Consider the following 25,839-nt stretch of genomic DNA (forward strand, 5'->3'; position numbering starts at 1 on the left):
TTCCACTACCATTTGCAGCTTTTCCTCTAGGGCTAAATTAGTTCTGCAAGAATAAAGTGGGTCAACCACGTATGTGATTTTGAAAGGAATTTCTTCTTCCTACTGTGACCACCCTTAAGGACATTCACACATGGTTCATTCAATAGTTTCTGAAATTTCTTTAGCACTCAATTAAATTGACTTAATGTTCCACAAGCTCCCTTTCGCTGTTCCCCATACAAGACATTTCATCTTCTCTCTCTATTCCCTGTCATGTGTTGTCTTCCTTGTAGAGAAGACACTCCCTCTTCACCTCTGCCTCTTAGAATTGCTAGTTTCCTTCCAAGTTCAGCTCAAAGACTACCTTCTGCACAAAGCCTTCTCTGATCCACCCTACCTCACATATGCTTATGCCTTCTCCCTCCCAAATTATCTTGTGTATACTGTGTATGTATCTTGCATATACTTGTGTGTGTGTGTGTGTGTGTGTGTCTGTAACAAATGTTACTGTTTTCCCCAGAAACCCTGAGGGTCTTCCCCTCCCAAATCTATTTTTTTTTAAAAGAGGCCATTCTTTGCCTCATTTTTAATTAAGCCTTAATCAATGAATGGGCACTGCCTCAGTCAAACTGAGTGCTATCAAAGACTTTAGCTTGAAAAGGCCAAGGTCCCCCACTGCATCTTGGGCCATCTCCAGTCATCCTGATCCATATCTGGCCACTGGACCCAGATGGCTCCAAAGGAGGAAGTGAGGCTGGTGACTTTGTACAGCCCTCCCTCGCTTAAATCCAATTCACTTGCATGTCATGGCATCACCTGATGTCATGGTCTTCTTCAAGAATGAAGGACAAACAGCAATAAGCAAGCATGTGTATGTGTGTATATATATATAAAGACATATATATATATATATATATATATATATATATATATATATATATATATATATATATATATATATATATATGTATGTATTCTTGATAGAAAGTAAACTCCTTGAGGACGGGCAGTGCTCCATTTTCATTCTTGTATCCTGAGCACCTATCACAGCATCCATAGATAGTAGGTGTTTAATTGATTTTTGAAAAATCATCATTTCATCTGGGGTCTCACAAACTGCTCACCTTCCCCCCAAGCATGAAATACATACCCTCCTCACTTTCATCCCTTAAAATCCTTAGCTTCTTTCAAAGCACAGCTGAAGCGTTGCCTCCTCCATGAAGTCATTCCCAATCCCTTTAGCTCTTATTCTTCTCTCTTCCTTCAAATGATCTTGTGTTTCTATTATGTTGTATCCTCCAGTAGGCTGTAAGTCTCATGAGGTCAAGGGGAATTTATTGTTATTATTTCTGCCTTTGTTCTTGTAGCCCTGCGCCCAAGATAGTACCTTGTCCACAGTACATGCTTAAGGAAATTTTCCTTAATGAAGCAAAACATGCATAAGAAGGCAGTGTAGCATAATGGATAAAGTTGGCCTTGGAACCAGGATCACCCAAGTCCAACATCCACCTCTAACTTATTGGTTGTGTGACCTTGAGCATGTCACTTAACTTCTAAGTGTCGCAGTCACCTTTCTAAATCCAAAAGGTGAAGAAAATGCAGCCTTTCATTGGTAGAGGGAGTTTTCTTATTCAAAAGTGTCTTATATGAATTAAATTACAGGTCCAATCCCTCCCCCTATACTTATGTATAAGGAGAAAAGAGCACCAATATGCACGTTCTAACATTTTTATGAAGGGGGAGGAGGAGGAGGAGGAGGAAGAAGAGGAGAAGAAATAGAAGCAGCTAGGCTCAAAGGGAAATATAATAAGATGGAAGCCTTACCTTAATGGAGCTTTGCAAATAAAACTAGAAGTGTCCCACCTTTCTCCTCCCATCCCGCACATAAAGGTTCTTGTGTGCCCACACAGGTATCCTGTGGGAACCGGACGAGGGCAGGTAGAAACCTTGGTTTGAGTTCTGTGTCAACTATTTCATAGCTATGTGGCCTTGAGTTAGACCAAGAATAATATTGGGAGTGCTCGGGCTGAGAATAGACAAAAGGTGGTGCAAAATGCTAACGGCAGGGAAAATATGATCTTACCCTGGGTGGGGAACCTGCAGCTTCAAGGCCACACTTAGCCTTCTAGTCTTTAGGTGTGGTGTTTCGACTGAGTCCAAATTTTACAGAACATATCCTTTTATTAAGGGGATTTGTTCTGTGAAGTTTGGATTCAGTCAAAGGACTTCACTTGAGGACCTAGAGGGCCACATGTGGTCTCAAGGCTGCAGATTCCCCACTCCTGGCATCTATATTGGTGGAAAGGACAACCAGGTGGCATAGTGAATAGAGCACTGGGCCTGGAATCAGGAAGAGTCATCTTTATGAGTTCCAGTCTGGCCTCAGACACTTACTAGCTGTGTGACCCTGAATAAGTTGCTTAACCCTGTTTGCCTCAGTTTCCACAACTGTAAAAAATGAGCTGAAGAAGGAAATGGCAAACCATTCCAGTATTTTTTCCAAAAATACCCTAAATGGGGTCATGGAGACTCAGACATGATTGAAACGATTGAACAATAACTTATTGGGGAAAAGAGGAAGATCAAAGAGAAAGGAAAAGAATGGTGCTCCAAGTGGACGGGAAGATGATAGTGAGTGATTTAGAGAAGGAAGAACTACTCAACTCTTGTTTTGCTTCTATTTTTTCTGCTAAGGCAAAGGAAAAACAAAAACAAAGACTAATGGAGAATGGATAGGGATAGAAACTGGACCTATGGCAGCCACAGTGCACAGAGTACTGGACTTGGAGTCAGGAAGACCTCCACTCAAATCCAACTTCAGACACTTTCTAGCCATGTGACCCTGGACAAGTCATATAACTGTTGTCTGCTTCAGTGTCCTCATCTGTAAAATTAGGATAATATTGGAACCTAAATCATAGGATTGTTTTGAGGATAAAATGAAGTCATAGTCATAAGGCATTTTGAAATCCTAGAGCACTATATTAATGTCAACTATTCTTATTACAATGGCACCAACATTGGAGACTCTCAGATGATGAAATTCACTCTACCAAGGCAAGTCAGTACCTTCTTTGACACTGATAGTCTTAGAAAGCTTCCTAGAGCACTGAGGATAAGTGACTTCCCCAGGGTCACACACTCTGAAAGTGTCAGATAGGGGACTTGAACCAAGGTCTTCTTGGTGCTGAGACTTGCTCTCTGTACCCTACATCAGGCCCAAAGTTGATAGGCAGGAAGATCAGGGAGAAAGCATAGAAATAAAACACCTTGAGGAGTTCAAATCACCTAACCAAGATGAATTACATTTGCCAGGGTACTACAAAAACCAGTGGAAATGACTGCTGACATATTTTCAGTCATCTCTGAAAGATCTTAGAGGTCCTGCATGTTATAGAAAAGAAAACGTGCTAATTTTCTGGGGGAGGGGAGAGAAGTGCATATTACTAGAATGTATTATTAAAGGGATAGCTTAACATCCAGAAATGGAAGTGGTGATCCATTATCAGAACAGTTTGTGCCAGACTGACCTTACTTTTTAAACAAATAGTGTTATGGTGCTAGTGGACCAGAATGATTTGGTAGACATGGCTTCACAAGATTTCAGCAAAATGTTTTATAAAGTGTCTCACACTGTTCTACTGAAGAAGAAAGAGATGTGGGTTAGAGGGAATGGCAGTTAGGTGAATTCAAAACTGGATGACTGACTGAACCCCAAAAGCAGTCATTAAGGACTCATTGTGTTTGGAGGGGGGCTTCTAGAGAATCGTCCTAGGTATCTCTCCTTGACTTGGTGTTATTTAATTGCTTTATCAGTGAGTTAAATGTGAGGGCATGGATGGTATGCTTGTCAAGTTTACAGATTACATAAAACTGAGAATACCTGACATGATGGAATCCAAAGGTCTCAACAGAATAGGAGGAAGGATAAGACAAAATTTAAGTAATAAAAATGTTAAGTCCTATAGTTGGGTTCTAAGTGGTACGTTGAATAGAGTAGTGGGCCTGGAGTCAGGAAGACTCATCTTCTTGATCGAATCTGTCCTCAGATACTTACTAGCTGTGTGATCCTGGGCAAGTCACTTCAACCTGCTTGCCTTAGTTTCCACATCTGAAAATGAACTGAAGGAAATAGCAAACCACTTCAGTCTCTTTGCCAAGAAAACTCCAAATATGGACACGAAGAGTCAGACGTGTCTAAAAATGACTGGACACACAGAGTTGGGTTCAAAAATCAACTTCATAAATGGCAGGTATGAGAGGAGTGACTGAATCGCACCTAGGGAAGGGTGATGGCGGGGGTCATGGTGAAGTACAGTCTCAACTGGACTCAACAAGACATAGTACCTATAAACTAACGTGACACATCCACCATTAAGAAAAGCATTGGGTATAGAATGAGAGAGATGGTAGTCCTTCTGGGCTCTGCCCTTATGAGATTACATCTGGAATATTGTGTTCAATTTAATTTTAGGAAGAAGATTGATAAAGGAAATTGGAAAAGGGGGATGTCCAGGATGTCTAGGCCCTCAATGCCACACCATGAGTGGATCAAACAAAGGAATGGGCTATGTTTAATCTGGAGTAGAGAAGACTTAGTAGAAAGATTACAGCTGTCTTTTTTTTCCTTGTTAAATAGTTGTTTATTGGAAAAAGTGGGCTGAGGAGAGGTCACTAGATTCACCAGAGAGCAACAATACCACACAAGTTGGGAGTGATGGGAGAGGTCAGCACAAAGCTCTGGGATCTCAGCCTCTTCCTGGACTGTGAGGGATGGCCTGGAGTGTTAGGGCATACCCAGGTGGAAGGCCTTGACTTAAGTTAGTAGGCATGGTTAGAGACAAAGAGAGACTCACTGGCTGCATCTCCTGACTTTCCACTTGGAGTATACTTTCCTTGAGCAGCTTGGCTGTTAGCCGTGGCCCGCTTAATATATTCCTCTTGGGCAGCCTTGACATTTTCTTTCTTTCCACCCCAGGTCTTAAGGGCAGATGCCTGCAGGGCTCGGCCATAAGAGAAGGTCAGGGCCCATGGCTTATGCAAGGGGCAGGTATTGATGGCATTCAGATTGATGGAAGCATCTTCTTTACTCTGACCCCCAGAAAGAAAGGTGATACCGGTGACTGCAGGAGGCACAGTCCGGCGAAGGGCAGTTACAGTTGCCATTGCGATCTCCTCATGTGAATACTTCTGGATACAAGCATGGCCAGGGGTGACCATGTTAGGCTTCAGCGAGGTCCCTTCCAGATAGATATGGTGGTCATTCGGAGCTTTGTAGACAGCAGCCGGGACCTTCTCAGTGACATACTGACAACGCTTCAGATCATGTTCTCCATCAGGGAGAATTTCTGGCTCCACGATGGGGACGATGCCATTCTGCTGGCAAATGCTGGCATGTCGGGCCAGCACATTGGCATTCTCCATGATGGCAAGTGGAGAAGGCATATTATCCCCAAACTTCAGTAGACAACGCCACTTGGCAAAGTCAGCTCCATCCTTCTTATACTGGGCACAGTGCTCACTCAGCCCATCCAGACCTTGGGTGGTAGTCTCGCCATTGGTCCCTGCCAGGGGCAGTACACCTTTGTCCACCTTGATGCCCACAATGCCACCCTTTGCCTTTATGACTTTGGGGAAAGGACGACCATCATCGGCTTTCTGGTAGAGTGTCTCTTGGAAAAGGATAACACCTCCAATACAGTTGTTCACGCGATCGCCTGCTGTCAGAAGCAACTGCCTATAGAGGCGTCGATTTTCCTCTGTGTTCTCAGTTCCAATGGACTGCAGCCGCTTTGCAATGCTACCGGTAGACTCATCTGCTACCAAGATTCCCTTGCCCGGAGCAACAATTCGGTGAGCTATATCAGACAGTTCTTTCTTTTGCTCCGGTGTCAACGCTGGGTGTTGGTAAGGCATGTTTTCCTTGGCTGTGCTGGTAGTTTCCGGCGGAAAGCAGACCGCTTATGGTCGAGAACCAAACTTCTGCCACAGCTGTCTTTAAATATTTTAAAGGCTATCCTATGGAAGATGAATTAGTCTTCCATCTGACCCCAGTGGGAAGATAAGAGCAATACACAGAGGTTGTTGAGAAACAAAATTAGATTTAAGGTAAGGAGCCATTGAAAAAGTTGAATGAATTGCCTCAGGATTGAGTAGGTTTCTCATGACTGATATCTTTAAACAGAGGCTGAATGACCACTTGTTGGAATGTTATAGAAGATTCTTGTACTAGTCAGGATTAGAGTAGATGGCTCTGAGTTCCTTCCCATCTCTGAGTTTCTGTGACACTTGTTTCTGTGATGAGGTGATTCCTAAATTCCCTTCCAATTCTAAATCCATGATTCTTTCTTCCAAAAACATAAATAATAACAAATTATTAATTTTATTAATGACTTAGATAAAGTCATGAATGGTATAGTTGTTAAAGTTGTTGTTTGCCAGCCCACAAAATTGACACAAAGTTGGGAGGGATAGTTGGCATGCAGGATGACTCTGTTAGACTCTTAATCTTGATAAGTTAGAATGGACTGACTGTAAAATTCAATCTGGATAATAAAACAAGAAAGTAGTGAAGCCAGTTGGAAAAATCACTTCCTTTATCCTATTTGCTTAGATCAGAGACCCAATTTGACCTCCTCTAGACAATAAAAAGTAGCAAGCCATATATTTCTTTGTACAAATACCTTGGGGGCAGGTAAGTTGTGAAGTTGATAGAGCACCAGGCCTGAAGTTGGGAATGCTCATCTTCCTGAGTTCAAAATTGGCCTCAGATGTTTACTAGCTGTGTGACTCTGGGCAAGTCACTTAATTCTATTTGCCTCAGTTTCCTCATCTGAAAAATGAACTAGAGAAAGAAATGCTAAACCCCTCCAATCTTTGCCAAGAAAATCCCAAATGGGGTCATGAAGAGTCAGACAGGACTGGAAAAAAAAACTCAACAAACAAATACTTGTATCTGCTATGTCCATACAAATAGTTTAACAAATCAATTAGATTATCTTCTTGGCTGACTGATTACACAATCAACATTCAGTCATTAAGACCACTTAAAAGGAGGATTCAATTGAATCGAAGTCAATTCAGAGACAAAGCCTGTACTAGGGAGATAATATACACATACACACATATATTGTATTATGAATGTACATACATATACATATATTTATGTGTGTATACAAATGTATATGCATATACATATATAAATACACAATACTGTTAAAACCATCCTTCTAGACATCTCAGAGGGACATCCCATGCTTAGTATAGTGGCTTGCAAATGAGTACACAGTCCACATATGTTGAATGAATTCTTTTTCTAGGCTCCCTCATTTCTTGGCCCTGGTACTTGTTGTTTAAGCTGCTGTAGGTATTCAAGTGGACACTTCTCCAAAAACCTCACCTCTGCTGAGGCTCCTCTGGTCTAACTGTGCAATAAGAAGTTTACAATTAAGTTGCAGAGAGGGAGAAGAGTCCCGTTTTGCTAGCTAGCTTTTTTTTACTGAGCAGCAGCCTAGAGGAATGGATAGAGGGTTTGCCTTAAATTCAAGAAGACCCAAATTCAAGATCTGCCTCTGACAGTGACTAACTAAGTGAGTAGGGAAAAGTCCTTTGACCTCTTAGTCCCTTGGGAAACTCAATAAGACTATAAAATTATAGAGGAGTTGCTAAATTAAAAATCAGTAATGGAGTTTCCATAGAATTTCATGTCCACAAAATCACAGGTCTGAAACAAAAAAGAAAAATAAATTTATTCCTACCAAGAGCAACATTACCCAGCATTGTATGAATAACCTTTAAAATGACTCATCTTACCAAATAAAATGATCCTTGAAGGAAGGGATTATCTCAGTTTTCTATTTAAATCCCCAGAGCTTGGTACATGGTAGGTGCCTATTAAATACTTGCTGGCTGATCAAGTTTCTTCCTCTTTGTCACTCAGTTTCTCTCAGCAGGAGAACTAGCCTGACTATCTATATTTCAATATTCTTTCTACCCTAATGCCAGCTGAACACTGAATATAACAGTAAAACACCAGTCTCAGGTTTCTTTGAGTCTATGAGTCTCTCCTGAGACTCTTACCAAGAGTCAACCATTGCAATCCAGCACCTCTTGGTTAAGAGAATTCGAATCCTTATCTAATATTGAGAGATGAGGTTTTGAAATCGTTAGAAAATACTCATAGTGGCCCTTTTGTGGTTCCTAAGAATTAGAAATCAAAGGGATGCCCATCAATTGGGGAATGGCTAAACAAGCTATGGTATATGATTGCAATGGAATATTATTGTTCTATAAGAAATGACAAACAGGATGATTTCAGAAAAACCTGGAAAGACTTATATGAACGGATGCATAGTGAAGTGAACAGAACCAGGAAAACTTTATGCACAATAACAGCAATACTGTTTGATGGAGCACTGCAAATGACTTAGCTATTCTCAGCCATACAATGATCCAAGAAAATCCCAAAAGAGTCATGAAGAAGCATGCTATCCACCTCCAGAGAAAGAACTGATATTGTTTGAATAAAGACTAAAGCATACTATTTTTTACTTTCTTTTTCTTTTATTTGAGTCTTCTTGCACAAAATGACTAATATGGAAATGTTTTACACGAAAAAAAAATTGTTAGTCCCTCTATTTGTTGAATTCCCACTCTACCACAAGGGGGAAAAAGATGAAATGCTGAAATATTTTGCATGGGATGGCTGCAACCACAATAAACAGGCGAGTCTGTATTTTATTAGGATCCAAACTGAAGTCTTCTTTCGAAGACAACTTGCTTGGGAAAACTTTAGGAATAAATCATGGAAGCATGCTGGCCACAATGTTTTGTATTTTCCAAGGTGACTCATAGTTGCAAAACCCATTAACCCATAATGAGGAGATCCTGGAATTATTGGCACTCAAGAAAGAACACAACAAGCTTTATTGCACTGGAAAGAAATTAAATAGCATGTTTTTGCTTGGCAAACCAACAGGTGTGTTCCATTAAAAAAATCTACCCTTTAAAATAAGGTATCTAAAAAACAAAGTTAAAATAGTTTTTGAATAAAAACATAAAAAAGGAGTCTACAGAAAGAAACGTGCTGGTACTTTGGGCTTGGACTTGGACTTGCCTTGGCCTCTTCTCACACTGGTTGATTTGGCCAAGAGCAGGCATAACCACTATAACAGCCTGTTCAGACAGAACTGCCAAGAAGGATTTGAGCAGATGGGATTGAGGGGTAAACACTGACTTCCATTGGTATTCGTCAATATCAACATAGTTGGTAAAAATCAAAACTGGGTTCTCTTCTATTTCCCAAACTATGAGCAATGTTTCAAGGTGCCAGGAAAATATCCTTCTACACAGACTCAAGCTCTTAGGGATGAATTAAATAGTGACAATCACAAAGACACAGGCAATTCTATGTTCATCCAGGTCCTAATGGAGTCCCCCACCTGCTCAGAATATATAGCACCACTTTCCAAGACAAGACTTAGAAGACTCCTAGGCTAAAGGGAAAATAATAATACATAGCATTTATATAGCGCTTTAAGGTTTGCAAAGTGCTTTTCACTAACTCAGTAATCTTGCTATTATTATCTCCATTTTACAGACGGGGAAACTGAGCCACACAGAGATTGAATGAATTGCTCAAGTTCACACAGCTAATGAGCGACTCAGGAAGAATTCGATCTCAGGTCTTCCTGATTCTAAGTCCCACATTGTTCCACCTAGCTGCCAAAGGCCCACTGGATCCATATTTCTCCCTCCACCACCCCAACTAACAGTTGTTTTAAGTACAGGGTAGACTAAATCTGTCAAGTCAAGCCAAGTCAAGTCAAGTCAAAATTGCCCAGGAAAAGTGAAACATTTCATATAAAAGGGTAGTACTTGGTAGGAAACTTCCATGGGCATAGTCCATCTCTCTGGGAGCTATCCTAGCTATGGTGTCTAGCTTAAGGCCAGCTATTATTGGCTTCTCTGGCCATCTCTGTATGGCCACTTTAGCATGTACCTACCTGTTCTGCTACGTGCTTAATCTTAGCTCCCCATCTGTAACCTTTCTTGCTCATCCTATTTGTTCTAATCAACCAATAAGACCTTATTAAGTATCTATAGTGCCAGGCATTGTGCTATGTACTGGGATTACAGAGACAAAAATGAATCAGTGAATGGTCGTAGCACTTAAAGAACTGACGTTCTATTGGTAGAGTCCTGGTCAAGACTGCTACACTGACCCATCTAACCATCCCCTCTTCCATTCTCTGTCTGGGTTTCCTGATCTCAACTATGGACTGCCTGACTAATCACTCAATCTAATCCTCCACCCCGAATATTCATTACTGACACCTGCCAGCCTGACCTCACCTGGCCCCAGCCCCACCCTACATCCTACCCCAGACCTTCACAGCTAAACATTAATCTAGATAGTTGGCAAAGTTCTATTCTTAGAGAGTGGTAGGTATAAAAGGATCCCCAAGAACAAACACTGCTAGAGATAACTCACAACCCTGTATCTAATCAACATTTAAGAAGTGACTTCTCTGTACAAGTTTCTGAGGATGGAAAGATAAAATGGAGAACTGACTCTGACCTCAAGGTGCTTATATTTTACTGGGGAGAGGAGTAAAATAAGAAACAGATATTCATACACATGATCACTTAAAGAGAATGGAGACAGCACCATTGGAACAGGAAATATGTCCCATTGGAGGAAGAATTTGATCTAAGCCTAGAAGGAAGCTTGGGATTCTAAGAGGCAGAAGTAGGGGTAGGAGATGGGGAAGAATGTATGCTAGACAGAGAAGATAACTGGACACAATGGCATGGAGGCGGGCTATGGAACAATAAGTTTGGGGTAAAAGCAAATCTGACACATAGAGGGAATAACATATAATAAATCTGAAAAGGGAGGATGAATCCAAGACTCTGAAAGACTGTCAATGTCTATCTGAGGAAGTCTTTTTTATCTTAACAATAATAGAGAGCTACCTCAAGTTCTTGAGCAAGACAACTACCTGGTTGTTCTTGTGCTTTAGGAAGATGATTTTGGCTCTTATATGGAGGATGAATCGGAGAAAGGAATGCCTGGAATTTGACGAGTCCAATTAGAAGACATGCAACAGTCTAGGTAATAGGCCATGAGGCCCTCAGCTAGGGTAGTGTCAGTTACTGTGTGAATGGAGAAGAGATAGAGGAGAGCGAGAGATATGATGGAGCTAGGACCATTTCTCCATGCTACCTTACACTGGAACATTTCTCTTCCTCCCACCTTCTCTTCATTCCATATGTGAGCCTAAACACCAATCCCCCCCCTCTCAAATCCTAATATTGGCTAATAAGTATGAATAGTTTCAAGGCAGAGGAAGTGGAATGTTTTGAAATGAGTATCATCAACTGCTAAGGCCCTTGAAAGTCCCCTCAGCATCTCCACAAGTCTTACTTACCTACTCATCTTCCACCCATTAAACCTGCTTATCATTAAACATTGGAATTAAAGATCGAATAAACAGAATACCTATTTCTTGTTAATAAGAACATAGACTCAAGGCTAGAAAGAATTTTATAACTCATCTGTTCTAAATCCCTGAATTTTAATGCTTTCCATTTATATCTAATTACTAATATTGCAGTACCCGACACATGCAAATGGATTGGATTCTGTATCACTGGAGGGAATACTCCTTCATGTAGGAGATTCCATATCCATTTGATTATTTGAGTGTTGCAATGATATTGTTTTTTACTATTTCTCATTGTAAATGTATGATTTCCAGCCACATTTGACACATAGTAGGTCTTCGTGGGCTAACCTGGGATACTACCCACTATTTAAAACACTTTTTAAAGGGAAATTATTTTGAGGTCCAAGCTTATCAATTTTTGGAACATAATGTGCTTGCCAAATGCATTTGAGAATATACCAAGTCCTAATTAATCAAACATACATCTGTGACGAGGTGTTAGCTTAGAGCATATGTTCTACTTACTTTTTTAATCGAGAAGTCAAGTGGTCTCAACCGAATTATTCCTAATTCCTTCACTTTACTTTAAGAACCCATGATTTCATCAATATGGTGCCCCACTCACCAGCACAGATTAAAAGCTCTCTGCCTTACTGGAAATGGCCTTTGAAAGACGTATTCCCTTAATCTGTATATATTACTAATAGAACCTAGAATTTGCATTTTTCACCAGCACCACATGGTAGGCATTTAATAAATGTTATTGATTTGGATTGACAACTTAGGAATTCTCCTTAGGTACCATAATATACACGAACATACTATTCTAATTCAAATGCCTTGAGGGCAGAGACAATCTTTTTATACTTGTTTCACTACTAATTAGGAGAGGGCACATAGTAAGCGCTTAACAAATGCTTTTTCATTCATTTATTGATTTCAAAAAATATATGTATTTATTAAATACCTACAATGGGTATTTGTAGGTGTGATTTTTCTGCTTATGCACTCAAATACAATGACCTTTGAATCCCATTTTGGTTGAGTATTGTCTACCAAAAAAAGAAACAAACAAAAAACTTCTAATTGGGTCAATTTTTCAAAGGAAGTTGAATTGCAACACATCAGTGCAGTGTGTACTCTCTTCTGCTTCTGGTCCCCATGATGGTAGCTTGGAAAATTACAAGATCCTGAGTACCATGGAATGAAGTAGGACTTCGAGCACTATACCTTATCGTCTGTTGGGAAATTCAACATTGGTACCAAATATTAGCTCTTTATGAAGTTACTCTAGTTATTCAATGTTGGAAGTGCCCTTCAATTTATAGGTATAAATGAATAAGAAAAAAACATTGCCTCCATGCAGTTCAAACCAGCAGAGAACAAGAAGGCAGAGCGGAATGCCAAGTCCAAAATGAGTAACAGCTGAGTGAAAATCTCTTAAGAAAAATAAAAGCTTTAGAAGGGAAGAGACTATTTCTGAATCATGCTGTGCCATTGCTATGAAGAGGGAGCAAAGAGACACATCATATGCTTGGTGAAGTTGGACCAAGAAAAGTGAGTTGGAATTGCTTTTGAGCAATGGATGCTATCTGCAGTTTATATTTTCAAGTAGGTTCATTCTGGGCAGGTTTGGGCAGAAATGGTGGCACCCCAAGAGCTGATGCTGTTAGATACAAAGTCAAGTGCACCTGACAACCTCTTTTCTGGGTTTTGAGCCCTCAGGTAAGGAAAAGTTGTGGGGCTCAATAGGCCCATACTACCCCATCCACCACCTTCTCTGCTGCTGAGATCCCATTTAACTCTCATTGGACAGTCTGAGGGTGTCCAAGACCAAATTGTGCCTGGTATGCATTCCTCTTAAGAGCTCCAACTATGACAATAAAACAGCTTTAGCATCAGAGAAAAGCAGAAAGGAAATCAATCAATTAATAAACATTTATTGAGTACCTACTATGTGTGAGGCACTGTGCTAATCATTCATTATTTATTAATGCCTCTGAAAAATGAATGAGTTGGGCCAGATGACCTTCTACATCCCTTTTATCTCTAAATCTTCAATCCCAGGATCCTTTGGTCATTTATTCCTTTGATTAATAGATATCAGGTGCCCCTTAGTGTACTGGGAGCTATACTAAATGCTAAGGAAGATGCAAATATGGAGAAATGATGCCCCTCACTCTTAAGAAGCTTATAATATAAGGCTTGAGACACACAAACACATAAGTAGGATACTAAGCAGTAAAAAAGCAACGAATATGGAGCTAGATGACCTGGGTTCAAATCTCACATCTTGACCAAGTTTCTTCTCTGGATTTCAGTTTTATTATACGTAAAATGAATGGGTTAGACTAAGTGACTTCTAAGTTTCCTTCCAGTTAAATCTTGGATCCTATAAAGGCCAATAAGCTAACCAAGGTCACTGAGGGGTTCAGAGGATGAAACCTCTGATGACGTGATCAGGGCAGAGATGATGGTCACAGAAAAGAAGGCATTTTATCTGGGTCCTCCACGGATGAATACAATTTTGTAGGAAGAGATGGGTGGGCAAGAGCATTTCTACTAGAATAGGAGCAAAGTAATAAAAGTGATCCAAGGCAACACTTATCCTTAAAATGGCATATCATATAATTTGTCTGGAACAGATTAATAAGGACTTGAAACTCATGTGGCGGAGGTGATAGAAAAATTAATGCAATAATTAATAGGACTTAGTGACATTATATTGAGGGTAAGAGAAAGAAGACAAAGTGGATTCTGAATTTCTGAATATGAATCATGATAAAAGTAAACAGAAATAGCTATCAGGTGGAATAGTTATTTTTAAGGGAAGATAATAAGGCTTCGTGTTGTTGTCGTTGTTGTGGTTTGGGGGTGTGGGGTTCAGTCATATTCAATTTGAGAACCTTACAAGATAAATAGGTAAAAGTGCTAAAAAATTATTGGTCAAGAAATTGGGATCAATGGGCCTGGAGTCTGAAAAGGAGCCACCAACATAAACATGGTATTAGATACTGCAGGAGTAGAGAAAATTGCCAAAGGAAATACCATAGAGAGAGAGGAGCAGAAGGCGAAGTACAGAGCTCAAGGTGGTAGCCACACTTAGGGGGAAGGTAATGATGAGAAGGCAGCCAAAAAGGAAGGAAAGGAGCCACCAGAGATGCAAGAGGAGACCCAGGCTAGTAGAGTCACACAAGAAACGAGGGTCTGCTTGGTGCTTCTCAAACACAGCCCTCCATGTCCTCACTGGCTGCACCGCCATGCTTGTAATGTCCTCCCTCTTCGCCTCCATCTCTGGCTTCCCTGGCCTTCTTCAAGACTGAGCCCAAATACCACCTCCTACAAGAGACATTTCCTGATCTCCCCTCCTTCCTCAATACTAGTGCCTTTCCTCCAACATTATCTTCCAATAACATTCTATGTATTTTGTACATAAATTGTTATTTTCATGTTCATTTCCCCCTATCCCTCATCAGAATGTGAGCTTCCTGAAGGCAGGGGCATATTTTTGTCTTTCTTAGTATTTCCAGTGCTTAGCCCTATAACTAGTACACAGTAAGCTCTTAATAAATGTTTATTGACTGACTGACTGAGAAGCCAAGGAAGGAAGGAAGTCTGAAAAAGATGGAGGCGGTCAGTGTTCAACTGTATCCACATTTTCCCTTGGAAATCAAAAGGATGAGAAGCAGTCTCAGCCTCAAATTCTACTTCCATCACTAGTCAGCCTACTGAGAGATAAAGTTACTGCTGAATCACTATGGGTTTTTAAACAGAGCTGTATTTTACCAAGAGGCAACGTGACATCACCTGCCTTTCTGGACTTTACAAGGTCCAGTTACAAACCCAACGCTTCCACTCCACAGACAGAAGAGATCGTTTGATGGTCATTACCTCTTGATTTCCTCTTGTTAAGCAGAGACTGGCAGAGAATGATCAATGTGAAGAGAAGGACGCTGAGAATCCCAATACAGCACACAAGGACAGCATACATGTAGAGATCTGAAAAGATGTGACAAAGAGGTCTTGAGGAGGCTGAGGAGGTTAAGGGACACCATCTCCCAGTGAGGGAAATCTCAACTTCAAAGTTTCTGAATAAAATATCAAAAAGTGTGTGTATGTGTGTATGTATGCGTCTATATTTGTGTGTATATACACCCATACTCACAGATTGTTATTTGGTCCTCTTTGAGAACAAGAGAAAACAACAACAACAACAACACGCACAGACATATACACACACAGACACACACATATATATTACATATATCTTACAGTAGTTTTAAACTTTAAATATGTGTATATATACATACACGAACACATATGTATACATTTATTACATATGTAGATGTGTGTATAAATATAAACACACACACATAAATATATATATACATAAAATATTTAAAGCTTAAAATTACCCAAAGATTTTTAGGGTACCATATCCATGTGTCTATATGTTGTTTATGTGTGTCTCTATGTGTGTGTGTGTGTGTGTGTGTGTGTGGGTGTATTCCTGAAATTCCTAGAGTAGTTTTAAGCTTTAAATGTATAACATATCTATGTATATGTATATGCAATATATAAAATGTGTATATATTCCTGCCAATCATATAGTTATTATATATAATTAGAATAAGTGTATATTATTTATACATAAAATATTGTTTAGTCGCTTAGTCATGTCTGAATCTTTGTGATTCTATTTTGGCAGAGATACTGGAGTGGTTTGCTATTTCCTTCTCCAACTCATTTTACAGATGGGGAAACTGAGCAAAATAGAGTCAGTGACTTGCCCAGGGCCACACAACTAGTAAGTGTCTGAGTCCAGAATTGAACTCCGGTTTTCCTGACTCTAGGCCTGGAGCTCTATGCACTGTGCCATCTAGCATTACTACAGAGATGCCTCAAACTAGAGATTTGCCCAAAGTCACACAAAGAAGCAAAGGCAAGAATAAAATCCAAGCCTTCTTATACTCTTTGCCTTTTATCATAGGATTTAAGAAGGAAGGATCATAGGACCTAGAGGTGGGAAGGACATCAGAGATCATGTAGTCCAAACCTCTCATTTGACCGATAAGGAAAATGAGGTTTATTAACTTATTCATTTCCATGATTCTCTTGGTGTGGGAACCCTCGCGTTATCTATGGAGGATATTTGCTCCCTTTTCAAGCCCAAGGCCAAGGATCCTAATGTGGCTAGCCTGGGTGAGAAGTGGCAGTCCTTCCTTTGTCCTAAGTAATCTGACTTGATAAAGTTAAAAACAAAGCTTTATAAAGCTAGTTCAATTCAGCCAAGCAACTTGGCCTTCCTGGATAAGAAATGTCAAATAGACAATTTGATGAAATTGTCCCCTTTTCAACTAGTTATTTTGGAACCATGTAGACAAGGTCAGAGTGTGTAGGTTGTGAGGCGAAATTCAGTACCCTAGGGCCAGGAAGAAACTGATGGCAGTGAACACAAGAGAAGACTGTTTTGGTCGCCATGTTATAAAGCACTCTGGTGGGGGTGGCAGTGGGAATCTATACCCTTTGCCCAGAACAACAGTTGCTGGACAACAGATTTATTTTCTCTCTTGTTGCCAACCAGCTCCCCTAAAGCAGTTCATCTCTGTTGGAGCAGAATAGGGCTAGGCTGCTGTCACTTTGCCCAGAATATAGAGTGTGGGCCCATTAATCAGAGAACACTCACTGAGAGTGCTCTGGGGTTCAGCTGAAAGTTCTTGCTCTGTTCCTAGCCCGGGCAATTTTTTTCAGGGAAGTCAGAAACCAAACAACTGCCCCACCCACCATGACCCCCAGCAGTGTAGGGTAGAGAAAAGTCTGAAGTCTGAAGACCTGAATTCAGAACTTCCTGGATCTTAGACCTTGCAAGAAAATCATTTAACTCTTCTGTGCCACTTTAAGATGGGGATACAGTATTTACTCTACCTTCTTCATAATCCCATTGTGAATATCAGATGAGCTAATTCATGTAAAACACCCTAAAAACCCACGAAGGATTATACCAAAGTAAATTGCTATTATAAAAAGTATTAGAATGGCAGTATTCTAACACTATTATCCACCCTTTAGTCTTAACATTTGTTTTCTTGTATGACTCCTGTAGGATTTAGTAAGATACTTGAACTTCCAAACCAATGGGGCCATGGAGTTTTCTGAGCTTGTCTCTCACTAGCCAGGGCAGTCAGTCTAAATGGAGTTTTGTAGTAACTCGTTTTGGAGTTAACTTTAAAGAATATTACATTTGCCATCACATCAGTAATTCTTTCTCCTTTTCCTATCCTTACCGCCATACCCCCAATGCTCAGTACCTCATTTATTCACTGACTCCACTTACTACCCTGTCCTTTGTCATTAATTTTCAAAGGGCACAAATGTAATTTTAAAACACAATTGCAAACAGCCATGCAGAAAATATCCACCCATCATTGGCCTCCCTGAAGCAGATGTTGGGCCTAGAAATTTTGTACATGGATTCACGCATGAATGGCGGGAGGGCAAGGGGATAGTAGCCCAGCCCCATTTCACCCCAACAGAGCTGAGGTGCTTTAGGGAGTTAGTTGGCAGGAGGAAGGGGGAAAAACTCTGTTGCCCAGCAACACTTGTTCTAGGCAAAGGGGTAAAGATTTTGTCCCTCAGGACTGCTTTATAACTTGGTGACCTATACATTCTTTAACCCAAAGGGCACCAGCCCAGTTTCTAACCATTCACAGAAGCCAACTTGGAAAGATCAAGAGACAAGGTTTTGCTGCCACCCAGGAATGAGAATTCCAGCAATGTGGCCTTCATATAGAAAATGCCAATACCCTACATTTCGAATTTGAAAATGGAGAACACGGCTGCTTGGACAAGTTCCATGTATATCAATGAATCTATCTGTGTTTCTCGGATTTCTTATCTAGCTTGTAATATCACCTCTCTCAGGGTGAAATATTTGAGAAGTATCCCAAAGGACTCTGACATCTCACCAACAAAAAGTCTCACAAAGCTCTCTCTGTGCTAGAGGCTCACATCCGGCTGAGCTAAGCTCCAGAAGGAGAGAGAGATATTCATCAGCAGCCCTTAGCTTTCCCGTCCAAGTACAAAAGGGCTAAGGGGCCCTGAAGAAGTCCAGTTTGTTAAAATTACAGCAATGATTTTGCTAGAAGTTTTTTCTTGGGTTACAATAACAGAAATAAGTTGCTACTGTATAAGTTTTAATAAGCCAGCATTTTGAAAATACTGATTTTTAAAATATTAAGCAATACATACATTTTGATTTTTTTTCATTTGAAAGGCCCTTAATTCCTATTGGCATTGAGTCTCTTTGTAGGGAAAAGAACATAAGGTTGATGGTTTTTTGATAGGGACTATGGTAGCAGGATTTATAGGTAACACATAATATTATCAGCTAGGTTATATAGTGTTGGGCCTGGAGTCAGGAAGACTTAAATTCAAATCTAGCCTTGGACACTTACTAGCTGTGTAACCCTGGACAAGTCACTTAACCTCTGCTTGCCTCAGTTCCCTCGGCTATAAAATGGGAATAATACCTCCCAGAATTGTTAGGAGGATCAAGTGGGATAATAATTATAAACTGCTTGGCACACAGTAGACACTTAATCAATGCTTGTTTCCTTTCTTCTTTACTATTAATTAATTAATTAATAGGCTATTATTTATTAATTGATTAGTAGGGTATAGCTCAGAAGAGTATGTGTGTTAAGTCATTTTTCAGGCATTTCCAACTTTTTGTGACCCCATTTGGGGTTTTCTTGGCAAAGATGCGGGGGTGTTTTGCCATTTCTTTCTCCAGCTCATTTTACAGATGAGAAAACTGAGGCAAACAGGGTTAAGAGACTAGCCCAGGGTCACACAGCTTGTCTGAGGCCAGATTTGAACTCAGAAAGATGAGTCTTCCTAACTCCAGGCCTGGAGCTCAATCCACCGTGCCTGAAAAGTATAAATATGGCAGACTAAAGAGGCTGAAACCCATTGCAAATGCAAAAAATAAAAAGAATTGGTTCTCTACTATTGAAGTCATTTGTAGGTCACTTACGGCCATGTTTCATAATAATAATTCATTGTGCTTTTTAATTCAACCTCAGTGATTTCCAAACCGAAAGTTCCTTTGAACTTCAAATTTCTTTAGAAATCCGTGAGAGTCTTTTGAAAGAAAGTAGGGTCATGGCAAACATACTGGAGTTCTGGGGCATAGATTTAGAGCTAGAAGGGCTAGTAGAGGCCCTTGAGTCCACCCTCCTCACGGATGAGAGAACTGAGGCTTAAAGAGGTTAAGTAGCGTACTTGTCAGAGGTCACACAGCTAAAAGTGTCTGAGGCAAGATTTGAACTCAGGTCTTCCTGGCTCTAAATCCAGGCCTCTATCCACTGTGTAATCTAGCAGTCGGGCACTATATAAATGCTATCTCAACATCACATCATTATTATCATCATCATCTCTAAGTTTGAAACACACTGTTTCACACCATCTGGGTACTGCTACTGAACTGATATCTTAAGGCAAAGGGGAAGATGAATGTGGTTGCAATCATAAAAAAGAAAACCTAGGTTTCTGACTCCCTTTCTTACCCATGGTTAGTGGCATTTGATTGCAAGGGTAACTGATACTTTACCTTCAAAAAATGCCCAGGTCTCTTTCTTTTTCTCAAAAGTGGAATCATCTGATGCTTTGGGAGAAATCACTAAAAAGAAAAAAAAGAAAGATTAATGAAAAGCACGTGGAACCCAAAGGAATATCCCTGATGCCTTCTACCAGGGTAACAGGAAGGGAAGTCAATAGTTAGCTACAATAAATCTAAGCCCATCTTGAAAATCTCTCAGAAACACCAACAGAAAAAATACCGACTTAATGTTTGCAGAAACCCTCTCTTTTTCAGTATGTACTAAAATAATTGTTGTTCAGTCATTTCAGTCTTCGTGACCCCATTTGGGGTTTTCTTGGCAAAGATATTGGAGTGGTTTGGCATTTCCTTCTCCAGCTCATTTTATAGGGTTAAGTGACTTGCACGGGGTCACACAGCTAGTAAGTGTCTGAGATCAGATTTGAACTAAGGAAGATGAGTCTTCCTGACTCCAGGCCTGGTGCTCTGTCCTCTGCACCACCTAGCTGTTCCATGAAATGTTTTACAAAATTTAAATAGCTGTATTTGGGAGTTTCAGAGTTGCAAGGAATTCCTCAAAAGTCATTAAGTCTAACACATGCTAAAAAAAAAACCTTCACTATGAAAGGCTCCACCAGTGGTCATCCAACCTTTGCTTTCAAGTCTTCCAGTGAGTGGGAACACACTACCTCTCAAGGGAATTCATTCTGCTTTTCAATAGCACCACCTATTAGGAAACTTTTCTTTGCATCATGAAAGCTTCCACACACTGTCCCTAGTGCTACCCTCTTGGGCCAAGCCGACTAAGTAGAATCTATGACCCAGATGTTATTTTTAAATCCTTGAACAGTCACCATAATCCCCCTCATCCACGTCAGCCTTCTCTTCTCCACGGTAACCATTCACATTTCCTTTGACCGATCCTAAAAAGGCAAGGACTTTGCTTTCCTCCTGAAAATCTCCAGCTTGTCGGTAGCCTGCCTAAACTATGGTGCTCAGAGCCGGAAACAGTCCCCCGGATGAAGTCTGCCTCATTTCCAGAAGCTACTCCTTTCTATGACATCCAAGATCCCATTAACTTTAGCTGTCATATCACCCAGCTGACATGTACGGAGCTTGTAGTGCACTAACTCTCCCAGATCTTTTTCAGAGAAAGTGCCATCCAATGATAAATAGAAACCACTGCTGTTGTTCTTTCCTTGCCAAGAGATGCCCTGATGTCTGAGGTTTATCTAAGCTATGGAATCAGAGAAAAGAACAGGATCCACCCAGAGCATAATAACAGGAGTCCACCTTGAAGTAAGCGCCTAGACTGCTGGGAAGGTCTACCAGAGAGTGAATTATTTCCTCCTTTCTGAATGCATTGAGGCCGTGTATACTTGCCAATCCCCTTTTCCCTTCAGTCAGACATAGTGGACAGAGGAGTCAAGACTAGAAGAACCAAAGAGATAGAGGAGATGAATGGAGTGTTCTTGGGTGCCAAAGTAGAGTCAGCAGCACCTATCCCATCTTCCACAGAGGAATCTGTTAAGGCCAAAGCTCATTTTCAATGCTAGCATTGCTCATTGTGTCCCTTCATTCAGCCCTAAGCCTTAGACACTCAGAGAGTGTCTCTCTCCTGCTTCCTTCATAAGTTCAGGACCAGGTTGAAAGGATATACACGGTTTTAGATAGAAGAATAAATTTAAAAATAACATTCTAGGTCTTAATAGGAAATGTGAAAATCCCACTATGTTTTCCAATCCCTCAAATCAAAACTATACTGTAAAACCCTATCCCCCCAACCAAAATCTAGCTACCTATTTGTTGACAATAGATAAGAGAAATCATATATGTGTATATATAATAGTTATGTACCACCTTCTATGTACCAAGCACTGTGCTAAGCACTTTTTACAAATATCTCACTTGTATCTCAGCCCTAGGGAGGTAAGTGCTATAATTATCCCAATTTTGCAGATGAGTAAACTGAGGCAGACAAAGATTAAGTGACTCATCTAGGATCACATGGTAAGCATCTGAAGGTAGATTGACCTCGGGACTTCCTGAAGAATTATCCAGTGAAAGAAGGATGAAGCTTGTTCTTTCTGGTCCCAAAGGGATGGATGAAAGTTACAAAGAGGAAAATTTTTTCCTAACCAAGAATGAAGAACTTCTTAACAATGAGAACTACCTGAAAATGGAACAGGTAGTTTCAGAGAGCAATGTCTTCCTGATCACTGGGGTCTTCAAGCAGCTGTGGGATAACTGCCAGTCACTTGAGGAAGACAGTGAGGAAAAGGCAAGTTCTGTAGGCAGTGGCCTTAAGCTTAAATTCTGCCTCTGCCATTTATTATCTGTGACCTTGGGCGAGTCACTTTGACTCTGAGATTCAGCTTTTTATCTGTAATGTGGGCGACTGAATTATATGACCTCTGAGATCATTAAGTTTATAATCCTTCTAATTTTATAATTGTTCTAAGTAGATTAAATTAGATAACAACTTGGGGACTTCTAATGGTTTCAATACACCCTTTGAAAGTTAAGCACTCCACACTGGCTCACGCAAGTTGTTTAGACCGCATTGTCCCCTCTCAGCCAGATTATTCTTATGGCAAAGTGAATCAGCATTATTTTCTGCTCACGCAATTTAAATTATTTCTAGCTCCAAGCACATAGGAAGGGGCTATATCAGAGGTTATATTAATCCTTCCCTTTCATTTGGAACACCAGGGAACAATAATTTTTCTCCTCTCTGCTGTTTGACTTGTGTAGATGCCTTATTGGGCATAGAGAAGACGTGGAGAGGCTGAAAATAATTACAGGAGGTCATGTTATGAGGTCACCTGGCTTATGAGTTCTAGGCCTTTAGGGAATCACTTGTGGCCCTCTCTTGCTGCGTTACAGATCCAGTCCTCCGTGAATGAGTTCTCACAGGGCATTTGCTCTTCAGCCTAATCGCTGCGACAAACCTTGTACAAGATAAGGCAGAAACGAGCTCGGGCTAATGAAAAGCACGGGCACCGGGAGGGAGCACACTCTTTGGAAGGCAGTGGGAGAGTGCTTCAGTGGTCTAATCATCAGAGCTGATGTTTATATAGGGATTTTCAGTTGGCAAAGCATTTTATACGTGTTCCCTCGGTTGATCCTTACAACTCAAGGCAGAATGTGGAAAGTAGGGCAGAAAGGGTCCTGGATTTGGTGCTGTTGGCCCTGGGTTGAAATTCTGGATTTCCCATTGATGACCTGTGCCATCTCGGGCAATTAGCATAACCTATCTGGGCCTCGGTTTCCTCCTCTGTAAAATTAGGGGCCTGAGTGGCTTTGAAGGTCTTTTCTGGCTCTAAACCCATGATCTTATCACAAACTTGTAGTCGATAATAATAACAGCTAGTGTTTCCACAGCACTTACTCTGTACCAGGCAATGTGCTGACCACTTTACAATGATTATCTCATGTCTCCCTCACGGTAACCATGGGAGGTAGGTGCTATTATTATCCCCACTTGACAGAGGAGGAAACTGAGGCAAACAGGGTTAAGTGACTTGTCCAAGGTCACACAGCGAGGGAGCTCCCTTTCATCAGGGCTATTATCACCCCATTTTACAGAGAAGGAAAGTACCATAAGAAGTAGCACGGCGCCATGGAAAGAACATTGGATTAGGAATCAGAGTTCAAGTTACAGTTCTGTTACCAGCTACTCGTACGGCCTTGGGTAAATCACTTAACCTGTCTCAGCCTCGATTTCCTCACCTGTTAAATGACGATCCTTCAGACCCATTCCAGTGCTTATCTCTAAGGCCGAGAAGCTAAGGATCATCATCATAACCAGCATTCATACGGTACACTGAGGTCTGCAGAGTACTTTACATGTGTTATCAGTCAGGAAGACCTGCATTACAAGATACCCCCTGGCTCTGTGACCCCAAACAAATCATTTAATCTCTCTGCCTCAGTTTCCTAGACTGTAAAATGGAGATCATTCCCCAAATCCAGCATAAAATGGGGATAGTCAATATTACCGACCCACCAGGGTGGTTGTGAGGATCCCAGGAGGTAATATTTGTAAAGTACTCGGCACAGCACCAAGGGGCAGCGAGGTGGCCCAATGCATAGAGTGCCGGGCTCGGAGTCAGGAAGACTCATCTTCCTGAGTTCAAATCCGGCCTTGGATAATTACTAGGTGTGTTACCTGTTTGCCTCAGTTTCCTCATCTGTAAAATGGGCTGCAGAAGGAAATGGCAAACCACTCCAATATCTTTGCTTAAAAAAAATGGGATTGCAAAGAGTTGGACATGACTGAAAAAGAACTAAGTGACAATATAGCAGTATGCCTGGCACATAGTAAGTGCTTAATAAATGCTTATTTTCTTCCTTCCTTCCCATTTCATTTGGTCCTCACAACTGCCTTAGGAGGTAGGTGCTATTATTATTATTCCCATTTTATAGATGGAGAAACTAAGGCAAATAGAATTTAAGTGCCCCTCCCAGAGGCACAGAGCTAATAAGCATCTCAGGCTAGATTTGAATCCCTATCTTCCCAAATTCAGGTCCAGCATCCTATCCCACTATATCACCCTGCTTCTAAAATGCAATCCCAGCTGTCTTTCAGCATCTTAATTATCTGGATATTAGACACCCATACCTACAAGGCACCTGCCTTGTACTGGTCTGACTCCAGGCTGGTTCTCATTCAGTGAAAAATACACGTATGACAGAACCAAAAGGCATTGCCGAACATCAGACAGCTGATTTTCTTCCACGTCAATTGTCCCCCAGACATGCAGCATACGAGTGAGCCCCAACTGGAACTGCACACGTGTTTTAAATCCCCATGGTGGTGGGTCTTGGAGAAGAAGGGAAAGTTATCATTTGAGGTGAACAGGGAAGGAGCAAACTCTCTTTGATAAGCGAATCTTCCCCGATATCTCTGTAAATGTACCTTGTGCAGACAACACGGTAATCTGCGGGATGATGGAAATAGAACATTAAAAGCCTGAGGAGGCTGGAAGAGGCCAAAGCAAAGGGAAGTGGATGAAATGCTTTGATGGAACAGTTTGTCAGACCAAAGGAAAAGTTGCTGAACTTTCAAACCACAGGATGAGCCCTGCTAAGACTTTCTTAGTTACAGTAAAATGCATGGTCCCTGGGCTAAGAGTTGCTGCAGACCTAATGGATTCAAATGAGTCAGGAATGAGAGGCAACATAGCTTTGGGAACAAGATCCAATGCCCCTGTTGGGGGTCAATTTACTCTCCTCTACCTTGTGGTATAGTAGCACTCACTGGAAGCCTGAGTCACAGAGAGAGAAGGTGATGAAAAGCCTTTCATCTCCAGCTTGCTAATGCCATATGAGCCATAGAATAATGTAGGTTTCTATTTAATTTCTTGTGATTTAATATTCTGCCTGGAAAAAAAAGAGCACCAGCATTTGAGCCAGGAAGACCAGGTTCAAATCCTGCTTCTGATACGTACTGGCTGCATGACCATGGGCAACTCACTAAGCCTTTTGGTTCTCTAATTATAAAGATATTTGATATATTTATATATAACATATATTATATAATATATAGTTATAAATATATTTATATAACATTAATATTATCAATATATTAATATATTATATAATATATTCATATAATACATTTATTTTATGTTTTATATAAACATATAAAAACATATTATATTACTATACTATGTAATATATTAATAGTATATGTATCTAATAAAATAATGTAATATTATTGATAATATATTAATTAGTTGATACTAATTAATATATTGATAGTATATATAACTATAAATTAGAGGGAAGGTACAGACTTGTGCTTGT

At 40.5% G+C, this 25,839-nt stretch overlaps 2 protein-coding genes across 2 annotated transcripts in view; both read right to left on the minus strand.

Annotated features, from left to right (window-relative positions):
* The window catches only part of VSTM4 (V-set and transmembrane domain containing 4), a 104,515-nt gene that overhangs the window by 42,053 nt on the left and 36,623 nt on the right, over positions 1 to 25,839 (minus strand). The window contains exons 3-4 of the mRNA XM_036735512.1: positions 20,041 to 20,109; positions 15,321 to 15,428 (exon numbers count right to left, since the gene is read on the minus strand). Of these exons, the coding sequence (XP_036591407.1) occupies positions 15,321 to 15,428; positions 20,041 to 20,109 (177 nt within the window). The remainder of the gene's footprint in view (positions 1 to 15,320; positions 15,429 to 20,040; positions 20,110 to 25,839) is intronic.
* On the minus strand, positions 4,672 to 5,920 carry LOC118828689 (fructose-bisphosphate aldolase A-like). The gene has a single exon (XM_036735511.1). It carries the CDS (start codon positions 5,893 to 5,895, stop codon positions 4,801 to 4,803), a length of 1,095 nt encoding a protein of 364 aa, XP_036591406.1. The 5' UTR covers positions 5,896 to 5,920; the 3' UTR covers positions 4,672 to 4,800.

The sequence above is a fragment of the Trichosurus vulpecula genome, chromosome 8 (genome assembly GCF_011100635.1).
Source record: "Trichosurus vulpecula isolate mTriVul1 chromosome 8, mTriVul1.pri, whole genome shotgun sequence".
In the NCBI taxonomy this organism is placed as follows: Eukaryota; Metazoa; Chordata; class Mammalia; order Diprotodontia; family Phalangeridae; genus Trichosurus; species Trichosurus vulpecula.

What these genes read in the sequence shown, in the direction of transcription:
- LOC118828689 (XM_036735511.1), bottom strand. Translation starts at nt 5,895, where the DNA reads ATGCCTTACCAACACCCAGCGTTGACACCGGAGCAAAAGAAAGAACTG.